The sequence below is a fragment of the Bombina bombina genome, chromosome 5 (genome assembly GCF_027579735.1).
Source record: "Bombina bombina isolate aBomBom1 chromosome 5, aBomBom1.pri, whole genome shotgun sequence".
In the NCBI taxonomy this organism is placed as follows: Eukaryota; Metazoa; Chordata; class Amphibia; order Anura; family Bombinatoridae; genus Bombina; species Bombina bombina.
The window spans coordinates 374,719,008-374,736,623 of NC_069503.1; the positions used below are offsets into that span (position 1 = coordinate 374,719,008).

The following is a 17,616-nucleotide window of genomic DNA, read 5'->3' on the forward strand; positions in this document are numbered from 1 at the left end:
TACTGTCTGTGAGTGCATGTCTCAGTCTATTACTGTCTGAGTGCTTGTCTCTGTCTATTACTGTCTGAGTGCTTGTCTCTGTCTATTACTGTCTGAGTGCTTGTCTCTGTCTATTACTGTCTGAGTGCTTGTCTCTGTCTATTACTGTCTGAGTGCTTGTCTCTGTCTATTACTGTCTGAGTGCTTGTCTCTGTCTATTACTGTGTGTGTGTTTATGTCTCAGTCTATTACTGTCTGTGAGTGCATGTCTCAGTCTATTACTGTCTGTGAGTGCATGTCTCAGTCTATTACTGTCTGTGAGTGCATGTCTCAGTCTATTACTGTCTGTGAGTGCATGTCTCGGTCTATTACTGTCTGTGAGTGCATGTCTCGGTCTATTATTGTCTGTGAGTGCATGTCTCAGTCTATTATTGTCTGTGAGTGCATGTCTCAGTCTATTATTGTCTGTGAGTGCATGTCTCAGTCTATTATTGTCTGTGAGTGCATGTCTCAGTCTATTACTGCCTGTGTGTATGGTATATTTGAAAAATAAACAGCTATTACAGTTCTTTATCAAATTATTTATGTGCAAAAATCTGATAGAATTTAATAGTGAATTTTGTAAAAAATAAAAAATTTATAACTTTTCTAAATAATTGTAATAGACCCCTAAATATGTTACAAATACACCCAGTGACATATTGCAATCCTTTAGAAAAAAAGTTCAACTTTAAAGTCTATTGGAAGTTTTGTAGATACATTTTGGATAAGAATTTAAAGGGATTGATATGCATTAAACAAAAAAATATGCATAGCTATGAGAAAAGTATAAATATAATGGCAATTAGTAAAAGATATAAAGATATTTTCAGATAATATCAATATATTTTGAAAAAACATTGTAGTAGAAAAAGGACACATTTAAAGGGATAAGAAAGTCAAAATTAAACTTTCATAATTCAGGATACACCAAAAAATTTGAAGACAATTCTATTATTCTTGTTCTCTTGGTATTCATTGTTGAAAAGCATATGTACATATCCTTAGCAGCAGCAATGCACTACTAGGAGCTAACTGGTGGTTGGCCGCAACACACATTAGTCTCTTATCATTTGCTCACCAGATGTGTTCAGCTAGGTCCCAGTAGTGCACTGCTGCTTTGGAGCTGACCTCTAAATTACAGTGTGACATGCAAGGTCTAGGAGGGGGACTTAAGAATCTGTGAGGGGGGCGCATTTTGGAATTTTGCCCTGGGAGCCAGATTCTCTAGAAACGGCCCTGTTTACGTTACTGGCCAAACATCATAACCACTAGAATGTGAATAAATTATATTCTTACTGTGGCAATACCCAAAACATTACCCAGGTCTAATAAAATTTAATGTATTAACATTCAGAGAACTAACAGAATATTTAAATATGTGACTATAACACAACTGTTGTACACCGCTTTTTCAGAATATTTCACTGTGTGATTTAAACTCAAGAACCAAGTACCGTTTATTAATTCCACTTTTACTACCATCTTGGCACGGTTCTATCTCCTTAACTTTAAAGTTACAACTTATTCCAGTATTGAATTGCTCTAAATTCTCAACACTATATAAGCAATGCAAGTAATAGTACATTGATATAGCATCATTGAATGCTATCTGCGTTTTTAAAGTCACAGTGTTTATTTTCTTTTATTGAAAAATATTAAAAGTTTTGTTTTAATTTTGTCTTCGTTCGTTACCCCTGAATGCATGATGTCCTGAACACAAGGGGAGACGGAAGTGCTATCCAAGTGCATTCTTTTTCTGGTCAAAAATCTCTCTTTTTTTTTTTTTATTTGTATTAATATAACATATGCACAAGCACTCCAGCCTGAAGGTAATTCATATATAATTATCAGTATAGACAAGCATCCCCATACTATTTATGTAGTGCTATTGCAAACTTTTGTTAATACAAAGTGGTAAATATGGTAGAAAGACAGAACAATGACTTTTCAAATACTACATCAATTTATACTTGAATAAATAAAGTTTTAATTAGTAGTATATAGAATGTTAAAGGGATACTAAACCCAATTTTTTTCTTTCATGATTGGGATAGAGCATGCAATTTTAAGCGGCTTTCTAATTTACTTCTATTATAAATATTTCTTCGTTCTTTTGCTATCTTTGCTATCTTTATTTGAAAAAGCAGGAATAAAGGTTTTGGAGCCAGCCCATTTTAGGTTGCTGATTGGATGGCTAAATGCAGGCACCAATCAGCAAGCCCTATCCAGGGTACTGAACAAAAAATAGGCCGGCTCCAAAGCTTTCATTCCTGCCTTTTCAAATAAAGATAGCAAGAGAACAAAGAACAATTTATAATAGGAATAAATTAGAAAGTTGCTTAAAATGGCATACTATATCTGAATCATGAATGGGAAAAAATGGGTTCAGTATCCCTATGCTTGTTGGCATGACAACCACTGTAAAAGTAAATGCAAGCCACATAGGCCTTGCAAAATTCTAATGTAAGTGATGAGTCATAGCTTATGATTTTCTAAGCATACAACACAGAGACAGTGGGAGCTTCAGCCGTATACTACCCAGTTCCAATTGCAAAAACATATTACAATATTAAAATTGACTTACAAAAGACAAATTGACTTTTTGTTTAACATACATACCATTATAGCAGGCCCAGTGAAGAGATGTGTACCCATGATTGTCTGATATTGCTGGAACAACATCTACTGATAGTGCAGTCTGCAGGAGAGCGCCCAGAACTCCTATATGACCACAGGCTGCCGCCAAATGAATAGGCGTCCGGCCTCTGCAGTCTCGTAACATGAAGTTAGCACTGTGCTGCAGCAAAGCTTCTACACACTCCTCGTGACCAGTAACTGCCTAAAAGACAAGAAGATCAAGCAAAGCACACATGAATTAAATCAGATCGTGGACGAGTGAAATAGTAAGCAAAAACATCCAGTCGTAAAATATTCAACATCATTTACATATATAGGTGCATTATGTATCATAGAAACTGTTGATGTGATAAAAAAAATACAAAGAAAAATATAATTGATTATGTCAAAAATGATAATAAAATAGACAGATAAAATTATATAAAAAATACAACTTACTCCTTCCTACTCCATTCCTTCCCTCCTCTTTCCCCCCCCCCATCCCCATCTCCCTCCTCTCTATCTCCCTCCTCCCACATATATACCTTTACTGATACTTTATTCTTGATATTAACATTTTGTACCTATAGAAGACTTATCAAAATAGTTATCTAAGAATTGTTATATGAACAACTAATGAATAGTTAACCTGTTAAGTTATAACTTATTATTATGTTAATGTTCACAATAAAAACTGAAAAATGAGCTTTGGAAAAACCAGAAAGGACAAAAAGATACAGACCACTAACCCAATATAACAACGCTGATTGTAATGTATAATAAGTGTAAACATGAAACAGTCTGTGCCTCTGTATTATCCTTTATTGTATGTTGTAATTTTCCTTTATGCTCAATAAAAACTATTAAATATAAAAAAAAAAAAATACAACTTAAAGGCACATACCAGCCAAAATTGGAATCCACATGAATAGAAGCAATTTTATAACATACATGAATTAGCAGAAATGTGATAGCAGTTTAAAAAGTATTTTTAAGTATGCACCTTGACCAGCATTTAAAACACAGCACTTGATCAGAGAACCTAAGGTGCTTGTACCATCAGGTAATGACTCAATTTGTTAATTGCTGACATGATACAAACCCCACTGGCTCTCTGAACAGCTGTAGTATTCAAAATGTTGGTGCACTGAGAATATCTAGCTATGCTTCACATGCACAGCTTCACATGCACAGAAAAATGTTAAACACTAAGACAATGATAACTTACTAGAAGCTTTTCTGCCAATACATTTATATTGCAAGTAAGTTTATATTCAAAGATGTAATTCATCTATGTACATTTACATTCTGACTGGAATGTCCCTTTAAGACATGTAGAAAAAAAGTTTTCCAACAGAGGAAATTCTTACCCCTCTATGCAGCGCTGTCCGTCCCCATTTATCTTTGGCATCTACGTTGGCTCCTTTATTAAGCAGTGAATAGACACATTCGGTATGCCCATTAAGGACAGACAGCATCAAGGGTGTTCTGAGAGACAGAGAAAACATATTGTATGTAAGAACTTACCTGATAAATTCATTTCTTTCATAGTGGCAAGAGTCCATGAGCTAGTGACATATGGGATATACATTCCTACCAGGAGGGGGCAAAGTTTCCCAAACCTCAAAATGCCTATAAATACACCTCCCACCACACACATACCTCAGTTTTAACATATAGACAAGTAGTGAGGTGTAAAAAGGAGTAAAAAAGCATACAAAAAGAGGAACTGGAAAAAATAACGAAATTTATGCTTACCTGATACATTTATTTCTTTCTTGACACATTGAGTCCACGGATCATCATCAATTACTGTTAGGAATATCACTCCTGGCCAGCAGGAGGAGGCAAAGAGCATCACAGCAAAGCTGTTAAATATCACTCCCCTACCCACAATCCCCCAGTCATTCGACCAAAGGGTAAGGAGTGAAAGGAAGTAACACAAGGGGCAGAGGTGCCTAAGGTTTATATAAAAAGAAACTGAATACAGGGTGGGCCGTGGACTCACTGTGTCAAGAAATAAATACATTTATGAGGTAAGCATAAATTTCGTTTTATTTCTAATGACACAGTGAGTCCACGGATCATCATCAATTACTATTGGTAACCAATGCCCAAGCCAGAGGACACATATGATAAGGGAGGGAAAAGACAGGAACCTAAACAGAAGGCACCACTGCTTGAAGAACCTTTCTCCCAAAAGAAGCCTCAGCCAAGGCAAAAGTATTGAATTTATAGAATTTGGAAAAAGTGTGCAAAGATGACCAAGTTGCAGCCTTGCAAATCTGTTCCACAGAAGCTTCATTTTTGAAGGCCCAGGAAGAAGAAACAGCCCTTGTGGAATGAGCTGTGATTTTCTCAGGAGGTTGCTGTCCAGCAGTCTCATATGCCAAGCGAATAACACTCTTCAGTCAAAAGGAAAGTGAAGTAGCAGTAGCTTTCTGACCCTTGCTTTTCCCAGAAAAGCAAACAATGTAGAAGACTGACAAAAGTCCTTAGTTGCCTGCAAATAAAATGTTTGTGCTCACACAACATCCAGATTATGCAACAAGTGTTCTTTGTGAGAAGAAGGATTAGGACACAAAGAAGGTACAACGATTTCCTGATTAATATTCTTTGGGCAGGAAACCAAACTTAGTACGCAGAACCACCTAATCAGAGTGAAATATAAGATAAGGGGAATCACACTATAAAGGAGAGAGTTCAGAAACTCTCCGAGCAGAGGAAATAGCAACAAGAAAAAAAAAGCTTTCCAAGATAACATCTTAATATCTAAAGAATGCATAGGCTCAAACGGAGCCTGTTGTAAAACTTTAAGAACAAGGTTAAGACTCCATGGAGGAGTAACAGGTTTAAACACAGGCCGAATTCTAACCAAGGCCTGACAAAATGATTGCACGTCTGGCACATCCGCCAAACGCTTATGTAACAAAACAGACAATGCCGAAATCTGACCCTTTAGAGTACTTGACGACAAACCCTTCTCCAGACCATCCTGGAGAAAGGACAAAATCCTAGGAATCCTTACTCTACTCCAAGAGTATCCTTTGGATTCACACCAATACAAGTATTTAAGCCAGATCTTATGGAAAATTCTGCGAATTACAGGCTTACTAGCCTGAATCAAGGTCTCAATGACCGACTCTGAAAATCCACGCTTAAATTTAAGCTTTCAATCTCCAAGCAGTCAGCTTCAGAGAAACAAGATTTGGATGAAGGAAGGGACTCTAAAGTAGAAGGTCCTTCCTCAGAGGCAGTCTCCAAGGTGGAAGGGATGACATTTCCACTAGATCTGCATACCAAATCCTGCGAGGCCCCGCTGGGGCTATGAGAATTACAGACGCCCTCTCCTGCTTGATTCGAGCAATGACTCTTGGAAGGAGAGCGAATGGAGGAAACAGGTATGCTAGACTATAGTTCCAAGGAACTGCCAGAGCATTGATCAGAAATACCTGCGGATCTCTTGACCTCGAGCCGTATCTCTGAAGTTTGGCATTCTGACGAGAAGCCATGAGATCCAACTCCGGCTGCCCCCACTTGAGGGTCAAGCTGGAAAACACATCCAAATTAAGTTCCCACTCCCCGGGATGAAAAGTCTGTCTACTCAGAAAATCCGCTACCCAGTTGTCCACTCCTGGGATGTGGATCACAGAAAGACAGCAGCTGTGGGTCTCCGCCAACAGAATAATTTGGGCCACCTCTGTCATGGCCAAGAAACTCTGAGTTCCCCCCTGGTGGTTGATGTAGGCCACCGAGGTTATGTTGTCCGAATGGAATCTGATAAACTGGGCTAAGGCTAACTGAGGCCAGGCCATAAGAGCATTGAAGATTGCTCTCAGCTCAAAGATGTTTATGGGCAGGACTGACTCCTCCTGGGTCCATAAGCCCTGAGCCTTCAACGAGCCCCATACTGCTCCCCAACCTAGAAGGCTGGCATCCGTGGTCACAATCACCCAGGAGGGTCTGCGGAAGCAAGTACCCTGGGAGAGATGATCCTGAGAAAGCCACCATGGAAAAGAGTATTGACGCCTGATCTAGATCTACACGCGGAGACAGGTCCGTATAGTCACCGTTCCATTGTCCGAGCATGCATAACTGCAGAGGTCTGAGATGGAACCGAGCAAACGGAATGATGTCCATGGAAGCCACCATCAGACCGATTACCTCCATACATTGAGCTACTGACGGCCGTGGAGAGGAATGAAGGGCAAAACAAGAGTCGAAAATCTTTCTTTTTTTGACCTCCGTCAGAAAAATCTTTATTAGCAGGGAGTCTATTATGGTCCCCAAAAATACGACCCTTGTAGCTGGAACCAGATAACTTTTTCCTGATTCACCTTCCATCCGTGGGATCGAAGAAAAGACAACAAGATCTCTGTATGAGATTCTGCTTGTTGAAAAGATGGCGTCTGAACCAGAATGTCGTCCAGATAAGGTGCCACTGCAATGCCCCGAGATCGAAGCACAGCTAAAAGAGCCCCCAGAACCTTAGAAACATTTTTGGGAGCTGTGGCAATGCCAAATGGAAAGGCCACAAACTGGAAATGATTGTTAAAAAAGGCGAATCTCAGAAACATGTGATGGTCCCTGTGAATGGGAACATGAAGGTATGCATCCTTTAGGTCTATGGTTGTCATGAACTGACCCTCTTGTACCAAGGGAAGAATGGAGTGTAAAGTCTCCATCTTGAAGGATGGCACTCTGAGAAACTTGTTTAAACATTTTAGATCTAGGATTGGTCGAAAAGTTCTCTCCTTTTTGGGAACTACGAACAGATTCGAGTAAAATCTCAGACCCCTTTCCTGAAAGGGAACTGGAACTATTACCCCCAGGGTGGCAAGGTCCTTGACACAATGTAAGAACGCCTCTCTTTTTATCTGGTCTACAGATAATCTGGAGAGGATAAACCTGCCACTGGGAGGAAAAGATTTGAAGTCTATTTTATATCCCTGGGAGACAATGTCCACCGCCCAGGGATCTGGTACATCTCATATCCAAGCCTTGGAAAAAAGAGAGAGTCTGCCCCCTACAAGATCCGCTCTTGGATCGGGGGCCAACCCTTCATGCTGACTTGGAATCAGCTGAAGGCTTTTTAGATTGCTTTCCCTTATTCCAGGACTGGTTGGGCTTCCAGGATAGCTTGGCTTGATCTTGCTTGGAGGAAGGGGAGGAAGACTTGCCTTTAAAGTTACTAAAGGAACAAAAATTACTCTGAGGTCCCTTCTGCTTATTCTTTTTATCTTGAGGAAGAAAATAAACCTTCCCTCCAGTAATATCTAAGATAATTTCCGCCAAACCAGGTCCAAACAAGGCCCTACCCTTGTAAGGAATAGCCATGAGCTTAGATTTAGATGAAACATCCGCAGACCAGGACTTCAACCACAAGGCCCTGCGGGCTAGGACTGCAAAACCAGTACTTCATAGGAATGTTAATTTCCTTTCTAAGCCTATAATCAAGACATAATATTTTCTAAAACAAGCCATGTATAAGGCTATAATTGCTTAGGAAAATAATTGAAAGGGTATTAGGCTGTGGATATTACTGAGAACAATTCCTATCACTTTAATCAACTACAGATTTAAACCTAAAACATATGTCAACTGAAGGAGATGTGTTTTTAAATTTCATGTGAGGACAGCAAAATACTACATATAAACAGCTGTCTCTTTTATTAATCAAAATAAAAGTTATATTTTAGCATCAATTTATTCAAATTTTATTTGACATAAATACTTTTTCCACAGTGTATAAAAGCATAACCCTTTCCAACATAATTCACACACTAGTGACATGTTATTCAAGTATTAATTTGCATTTTATGCTTAAGCACTGCTCCTATAAGTTACCCATTTATCTTTAAAATAACAACACAAGGTACCTTAGGAGAAAATAAGTCCCCAAGTAAAGAAACAAGAATAACTCATTTGTGTTTTGCTCCTAATCTATTGATTAAAAATTTAAATGAAGTCCATAAAACCGCATTATCTTGATGGAATATCAGAAAAGGAGACTCACAAGAGAGCCGACAACTCAGAAACTCTTCTAGCAGAAGAGATAGCCAAAAGAAATAACATTTTCCAAGAAAGTAGCTTAATATCCAAAGAATGCATAGGCTCAAAAGAAGGAGCCTGCAGAATCCTTAAAACCAAATTAAGACTCCAATTTATGAGAAATAGACTTAACAGGTTCGATAAGAACCAAAGCCTAAACAAAACAGTGAATATCAGGAAGTTTAGCAATCTTTCTATGAAATATAACAGAAAGAGCAGAGAATTGTCCCTTCAAAGTATTTGCAGACAGACCCTTATCCAAACCATCCTGAAGAAACTGTAAAATCAGAGGAATTCTAAAAGAATGCCAAGAAAAATTATGAGAGGAGCACCATGAAATATAGGTTTTCCAAACCCGATAATAAATCTTTCTCAAAACAGACTTACAAGCCTGTAACAGAGTCAATCACTGAGTCAGAGAAACCTCTATGACTAAGAACTAAGTGTTCAATTTCTATACCTTCAAATTTAGAGATTTGAGATACTGATGGAAAGGAAGTGGCCAAGGCTGGCAACTGGCTATCTGGACAAGATCCACATACCAGAACCTGTGAGACCAACCAGGTGCTATCAGAAACACATGAGATTGTTCCATTACGATCTTGGAAATCATCACCCTTGGAAGAAGAACTAGAAGTTGAAAAATGTAAGCAGGTTGGTAAAACCAAGAAACTGCTAAAGCATCCACCATCTCTGCCTGAGGATCCTTGGATCTGGAAAAATATCTGGGAAGTTTTTTGTTCAAACAAGAGGCCATCAGATCTATTTCTGGAAGACCCCACATCTGTACAATCTGATGAAACGCATCTGAATGGAGAGACGACTCCTGGATGCAAAGTCTGACGACTGAGATAATCCGCTTCCCAATTGTCTACACCTGGAATATGAATTGCAGAGATACTTCCTTCATTGCTAAAGAGCTGCAAGTCCCTCCTTGATGATTGACATATGCCACTTTTGTGATATTGTCTGTCTGAAAGAGAATGAAAAGTTCTCTCTTTAATAGAGGCCAAGCCTTAAGAGCTCTGAAGATATCACAGAATTGTAAAAACATAATTTATGCTTACCTGATAAATGTATTTCTTTCCGGATATGGTGAGTCCACGGAATCATCAATTACTAGTGGGAATATCACTCCTGGCCAGCAGGAGGAGGCAATGAGCACTACAGCAAAGCTGCTATATATGTCACTTCCCTTACCCATAACCTCCAGTCATTCGGCCACAGAAAAAAATGGAAAAAGATAACACAAAAGTGAAGAGGTGCCTGAGGTTTTAGAAAAAATAACTGTCTTAAATAAAGGGTGGGCTGTGGACTCACCATATCCGGAAATAAATACATTTACCAGGTAAGCATAAATTATGTTTTCTTTCCTAAGCTATGGTGAGTCCACGGAATCATCAATTACTAGTGGAAATCAAAACCCAAGCTAGAAGACACAGATGATAGGGGAGGGACAAGACAGGTAGACCTAAACAGAAGGCACCACAGCTTTAAGAACCCTTCTCCCAAAAGAAGCCTCAGCTGAGGCAAAAGTATCAAATTTATAAAACTTCACCTCCTCCTTGCACCGCAGGCAAAGAGAATGACTGGAGGTTATGGGTAAGGGTAGTGACATATATAGCAGCTTTGCCGTAGTGCTCTTTGCCTCCTCCTGCTGGTCAGGAGTAATATTCTCACTAGTAATTGAGGATTCCGTGGACTCACCATATCTTAGGAAAGAAATATTGATTGGTAACCTCGCCTCATCTGTTGAGATCACAGTCCAGGAAGGACAAACAAAAGAGGCCCCTTGAACAATCTGATGATGGTCCAACCACCAAGACCGAGAGAGTTAAATGTTGTGATATCCGAGTTTAATCCCTGCACCACTAATTTAGCATGCAAAGCTGCAGTGGTCTCATATGAAAATGAGCAAAGGGGATTGCGTCCGATGCTGCAGTCATAAGACCTTCCATGCACATATAGTACCAAGATATCGTCCAAATAAGGAAACACTGCAATATCCGGCTCTCTGATTGCAGACAGAAGGGCACCAAGAACCTTCGAAAAGATTCTTGGAGCTGTTGCTAGGCCAAATGGAAGAGCAACAAACTGGTAATGCTTGTTTAGAAAAGAGAATCTCAGAAACAGATAGTGGTCTGGATAAATTGGAATATGAAGATAAGCATCCTGTAAGTCTATTGTGGACATAAAATGCCCTTGCTAAACAAAAGGCAGAGTAGTCCTTATAGTCACCATCTTGAAAGTTGGGACTTTTACAAAATGATTAAAACGTTTCAGATCCAGAACAGGTCTGAAAGAATTCTCTTTCTTTGGGAGAGTGCAAACAAAAACAGGTCCGGCCTGTCACACGACACAACCCCCATAGAGCTCGGAACTGGGATTCTAAATAAACGATAAAACAAAAAGTAAAACAAGACAAGGAATATCACCATCCTCCACTCGTCTAGTTAAGATCGTTATCTGATTTAGAGGACTGAGATTCAACTGACGGATCAGTATTGGAAACCTCTAACATAGACAAAACCTCTCTCAGAAGTAAACGCAGGCTTGCCAATCCAAATCTACATGCTAAGCCCTCCACAGTCGGAGGACCCAAGTCAGCAGACTTTGACCATGGAGGATCTTCCTCTGAAGCCTCAGAGGGAACCGCATCTCCAGAGGACTGATCAGGCACAATCGTTATTTTAAACAAATGTCCTTGGGCAGGAGAGCCTGAATTAACACTTCACTTACGCGTAGCAGGAATAGGTAACATCGCTAAGGCCGTATAGTTGGCCATGCGAAACTGCGTAGTAACCTCTGGTGGAAACTAACCTCTTACAGGCGAAGGAGGATCGGAACTCGGGAAAACTGCATATGTATGAACAGAATCTAGGGAACACACCTCACTGGAAGAAGAGTCCTCAGAAGCAGACGGCTAAGTGGTCACTAACATCTCAACCTTGGTTGATGAGAACACTATTGCGCCATACGGAACATAATTGAGAGGGCTGGATTACCCGGGCCTCCTCACAATATACACAGGTATCAAAATTCAGTATCGGAGGGATCCCCCTCTAGAAAATCAGAATCCTCCATAACTCTTCTATATCAAATTATAGAAATGGAAAAACAACTGGCACCTTATACCCTCAATGGCTGGGGCACTCACCACCTCCTATGACCCAGATGCGGGAATCCAGACGTGGACCCGTTGCTCAGTGTGCCTAGAGGGATATGGCTGCACCTCACTGACGAGGCCTACAATAGGCCGAAACTTACGTCTTGGGTTTTGCTGTTTCTCTCGTTTAGAGAGGGATTGCCTGGTATTTCGGTGCTGGACTGTACTGTGAAGTCAGGATCAGACTGATATGCTACAGGAAAGTTCTTCTCTGTGAAAGGCACATGGGTGCTAACTAGGCATAGAACAAGCTATTATTCTATTGTTCGTTTCCAGGTAGAGCGCTTCTCTCTTTTTATTTATATAGAGAAGATGCTCCTCTCTGCAGACACACCTGGTCAGGAATTGGAAGCGGGGAAAAAACATGACCATTACCTATCACATGGTGCCCCCATATGATAGGGAATGGTCATGTTTTTTTCCCCCCACTGTTCAATAATCCCCCTCCGGAGATATTAACCCTTGATTCCATAAAGATAAAGGAGTCCCACTGTGACCCTGTCTTCTATCATTAACATGTGTGTAAAATAATGAAACAATCTTACCGGAATCTATGTTGTGTAACAGTGACACAGTCCTTCAAGTTTGACAGATTGTAGCAGCGCTTCTGACATGGACTTGAGTGAAGAAAGCAGGCAGCGAAACTCGTCAATGCTGTTTGCTTAAGGAGCTGTTAATGAGTCTGGATGGGTTCTCAGAAAGACTCTCCCTGCACTCTAACTTTCTTCACTGAGAGGCTGGCAAGACTACTTAAAACTCCAGTCCCATCTTGAAGGGCAGATACTCTTCCTAAGGAACTTCTCTGCCAACCTCCTGTGACGAAAGGCAAAGAATGACTGGAGGATGAGGTACTTAAGCCTTTGACTGGGGTGTCTTTGTCTCCTCCTGGTGGCCAGGTTCTGTATTTCCCACAAGTAAGGAATGAAGCCGTGGACTCTCCTCATATTAAGAAGGAAAAGTCAGTTTCATTCCGGGGTTTGCTTTTTTGAACAGCAAAAAAAGCTGTGTGGGTTGCAATATGCATTAAGTACATTGCAACCTTTTTGTACCAGGCCATTGTCTTCCACATAATTAGGTAGGGCTGCAGCAGCTGGTCTGCCAGATCAACCCCACCCATATGCTGGTTATAAGCCTTGATGCACACTGGCTTCTTTATGCCCTCAGCTCTGCCATGTACAGAGACCTCCACAGTCCTCTCATTGTGGATGGTGGTAAGAAGGTACACATCCTTCTTTTCTCGGTACTTAACTGCCAACAGCTCCTCTTGGCGCAGAGCAGAAGTCTCCCCCCCTTTGTAGTCGGGTGTGTGCAAGTTGTCCTGAGATTTTTCTAATTGTACCGCAAGCTACTGTATCAAAACAATACAGTAGCTTGAAGAAAAGGACACTTGAAATTGTTCATCAGGGTAACATCAGGTCCCAGACAATCTTGCCAGTGGTTTCCATATGTTCTGGGCAACCTGGAGGGTCAAGGTAGATATGCTTTCCCTCATACACCCGGAAGGCCTGAGTATACCCAGACTCCATCTCACAGAGCTTATACACCTTCACTCCATACCTGGAGCGCTTGGAAGGAATATACTGCTTGAATCTCAGCCTCTCTCTTATACTTCATCAGGGATTCATTTACACATATATATCTTCCAGGTGTATAAGCTTCTACAAACCTGGCAGCAAAGTGGGTAATAAGGGGGAAAAACATAATTTATGCTTACCTGATAAATTCCTTTCTTCTGTTGTGTGATCAGTCCACGGGTCATCATTACTTCTGGGATATTATCTGCTCCCCTACAGGAAGTGCAAGAGGATTCACCCAGCAGAGTTGCTATATAGCTCCTCCCCTCTACGTCACCTCCAGTCATTCGACCAAAGACCAACGAGAAAGGAGAAGCCAAGGGTGTAGTGGTGACTGAATTATAATTTAAAAAATATTTACCTGCCTTAAAAAACAGGGCGGGCCGTGGACTGATCACACAACAGAAGAAAGGAATTTATCAGGTAAGCATAAATTATGTTTTCTTCTGTTATGTGTGATCAGTCCACGGGTCATCATTACTTCTGGGATACCAATACCAAAGCAAAAGTACACGGATGACGGGAGGGATAGGCAGGCTCATTATACAGAAGGAACCACTGCCTGAAGAACCTTTCTCCCAAAAATAGCCTCCGAAGAAGCAAAAGTGTCAAATTTGTAAAATTTGGAAAAAGTATGAAGCGAAGACCAAGTTGCAGCCTTGCAAATCTGTTCAACAGAGGCCTCATTCTTAAAGGCCCAAGTGGAAGCCACAGCTCTAGTGGAATGAGCTGTAATTCTTTCAGGAGGCTGCTGTCCAGCAGTCTCATAGGCTAAACGTATTATGCTACGAAGCCAAAAAGAGAGAGAGGTAGCAGAAGCTTTTTGACCTCTCCTCTGTCCAGAATAAACGACAAACAGGGAAGAAGTTTGGCGAAAATCTTTAGTTGCCTGCAAGTAGAACTTGAGGGCACGAACTACATCCAGATTGTGTAGAAGACGTTCCTTCTTTGAAGAAGGATTTGGACACAAGGATGGAACAACAATCTCTTGATTGATATTCCTGTTAGAAACAACCTTAGGTAAGAACCCAGGTTTAGTACGCAGAACTACCTTGTCTGAGTGAAAGATCAGATAAGGAGAATCACAATGTAGGGCTGATAACTCAGAGACTCTTCGAGCCGAGGAAATAGCCATTAAAAATAGAACTTTCCAAGATAACAATTTTATATCAATGGAATGAAGGGGTTCAAACGGAACACCCTGTAAAACGTTAAGAACTAAGTTTAAACTCCATGGCGGAGCAACAGTTTTAAACACAGGCTTGATCCTAGCTAAAGCCTGACAAAAGGCCTGGATGTCTGAATTTTCTGACAGACGCCTGTGTAACAAGATGGACAGAGCTGAGATCTGTCCCTTTAATGAGCTAGCCGATAAACCCTTTTCTAAACCTTCTTGTAGAAAAGACAATATCCTAGGAATCCTAACCTTACTCCAGGAGTAATCTTTGGATTCACACCAGTATAGGTATTTACGCCATATTTTATGGTAAATCTTTCTGGTAACAGGCTTCCTAGCCTGTATCAGGGTATCAATAACCGACTCAGAAAAACCACGTTTTGATAAAATCAAGCGTTCAATTTCCAAGCAGTCAGCTTCAGAGAAGTTAGACTTTGATGTTTGAATGGACCCTGAATCAGAAGGTCCTGTCTTAGAGGTAGAGACCAAGGCGGACAGGATGACATGTCCACTAGATCTGCATACCAAGTCCTGCGCGGCCATGCAGGCGCTATTAGAATCACTGATGCTCTCTCCTGTTTGATTTTGGCAATCAATCGAGGAAGCAGCGGGAAGGGTGGAAACACATAAGCCATCCTGAAGTTCCAAGGTGCTGTCAAAGCATCTATCAGAACCGCTCCCGGATCCCTGGATCTGGATCCGTAGCGAGGAAGTTTGGCGTTCTGGCGAGACGCCATGAGATCTATCTCTGGTTTGCCCCAACGTCGAAGTATTTGGGCAAAGACCTCCGGATGAAGTTCCCACTCCCCCGGATGAAGAGTCTGGCGACTCAAGAAATCCGCCTCCCAGTTCTCCACTCCCGGGATGTGGATTGCTGACAGGTGGCAAGAGTGAGACTCTGCCCAGCGAATTATCTTTGATACTTCTATCATTGCTAGGGAGCTTCTTGTCCCTCCCTGATGGTTGATGTAAGCTACAGTCGTGATGTTGTCCGACTGAAACCTGATGAACCCCCGAGTCTTTAACTGGGGCCAAGCTAGAAGGGCATTGAGAACTGCTCTCAATTCCAGAATGTTTATTGGCAGGAGACTTTCCTCCTGACTCCATTGTCCCTGAGCCTTCAGAGAATTCCAGACAGCGCCCCAACCTAGAAGGCTGGCGTCTGTTGTTACGATTGTCCAGTCCGGCCTGCTGAACGGCATCCCCCTGGACAGATGTGGCCGAGAAAGCCACCATAGAAGAGAGTTTCTGGTCTCTTGATCCAGATTCAGAGTGGGGGACAAATCTGAGTAATCCCCATTCCACTGACTCAGCATGCACAATTGCAGCGGTCTGAGATGTAGGCGTGCAAAGGGTACTATGTCCATTGCTGCTACCATTAAGCCGATCACCTCCATGCATTGAGCTACTGACGGGAGTTGAATGGAATGAAGGACACGGCATACATTTAGAAGCTTTGTTAATCTGTCTTCTGTCAGATAAATCTTCATTTCTACAGAATCTATAAGAGTCCCCAAGAATGGAACTCTTGTGAGAGGCAAGAGAGAACTCTTCTTTTCGTTCACTTTCCATCCATGCGACCTTAGAAATGCCAGAACTAACTCTGTATGAGACTTGGCAGTTTGAAAGCTTGAAGCTTGTATCAGAATGTCGTCTAGGTACGGAGCTACCGAAATTCCTCGCGGTCTCAGAACCGCTAGAAGGGCACCCAGAACCTTTGTGAAGATTCTTGGAGCCGTAGCCAATCCGAATGGAAGGGCTACAAACTGGTAATGCCTGTCTAAAAAGGCAAACCTTAGATACCGGTAATGATCTTTGTGAATCGGTATGTGAAGGTAAGCATCCTTTAAATCCACTGTGGTCATGTATTGACCCTTTTGGATCATGGGTAAGATTGTCCGAATAGTTTCCATTTTGAACGATGGAACTCTTAGGAATTTGTTTAGGATCTTTAAATCCAAGATTGGCCTGAAAGTTCCCTCTTTTTTGGGAACCACAAACAGGTTTGAGTAAAACCCTTGTCCTTGTTCCGACCGCGGAACCGGATGGATCACTCCCATTAATAATAGATCTTGTACACAGCGTAGAAACGCGTCTTTCTTTATTTGGTTTGTTGACAACCTTGACAGATGAAATCTCCCTCTTGGGGGAGATAATTTGAAGTCTAGAAGGTATCCCTGAGATATGATCTCTAGCGCCCAGGGATCCTGGACATCTCTTGCCCAAGCCTGGGCGAAGAGAGAGAGTCTGCCCCCCACTAGATCCGGCCCGTGTGGTGGCGTCTATTGGAAACATCTTTCTAAATATTGGAGGGGGTGAGAACGGCACACCGGGTCTATCCCACTCCTTAGTAACAATTTCAGTTAATCTCTTAGGTATAGGAAAAACGTCAGTACTCGCCGGTACCGCAAAGTATTTATCCAACCTACACATTTTCTCTGGTATTGCAACAGTGTTACAATCGTTAAGAGCCGCTAAGACCTCCCCTAGTAATACACGGAGGTTTTCCAATTTAAATTTAAAATTTGAAATATCTGAATCCAATCTGCTTGGATCAGAACCGTCACCTACAGAATGAAGCTCTCCGTCCTCATGCTCTGCAAGCTGTGACGCAGTATCAGACATGGCCCTAGAATTATCAGCGCACTCTGTTCTCACCCCAGAGTGATCACGCTTGCCTCTTAGTTCTGGTAACTTAGCCAAAACTTCAGTCATAACAGTAGCCATATCTTGTAATGTTATCTGTAATGGCTGCCCAGATGTACCAGGCGCCATAATATCACGCACCTCCCGGGCGGGAGACGCAGGTACTGACACGTGAGGCGAGTTAGACGGCATAACTCTCCCCTCGCTGTTTGGTGAAATTTGTTCAATTTGTACAGATTGGCTTTTATTTAAAGTAGCATCAATACAGTTAGTACATAAATTTCTATTGGGCTCCACCTTGGCATTGGAACAAATGACACAGGTATCTTCCTCTGAATCAGACATGTTTAACACACTAGCAATAA

The 17,616-nt window shown here is 41.4% G+C and overlaps 1 protein-coding gene across 3 annotated transcripts in view; it reads right to left on the reverse strand.

The window, feature by feature from the left end:
• The window catches only part of ANKRD28 (ankyrin repeat domain 28), a 1,012,368-nt gene that overhangs the window by 233,906 nt on the left and 760,846 nt on the right, over positions 1-17,616 (reverse strand). For all 3 annotated transcript variants that reach the window (XM_053714205.1, XM_053714203.1, XM_053714204.1), the window contains exons 20-21: positions 4,008-4,125; positions 2,641-2,860 (exon numbers count right to left, since the gene is read on the reverse strand). In XM_053714205.1, the coding sequence (XP_053570180.1) occupies positions 2,641-2,860; positions 4,008-4,125 (338 nt within the window). The remainder of the gene's footprint in view (positions 1-2,640; positions 2,861-4,007; positions 4,126-17,616) is intronic.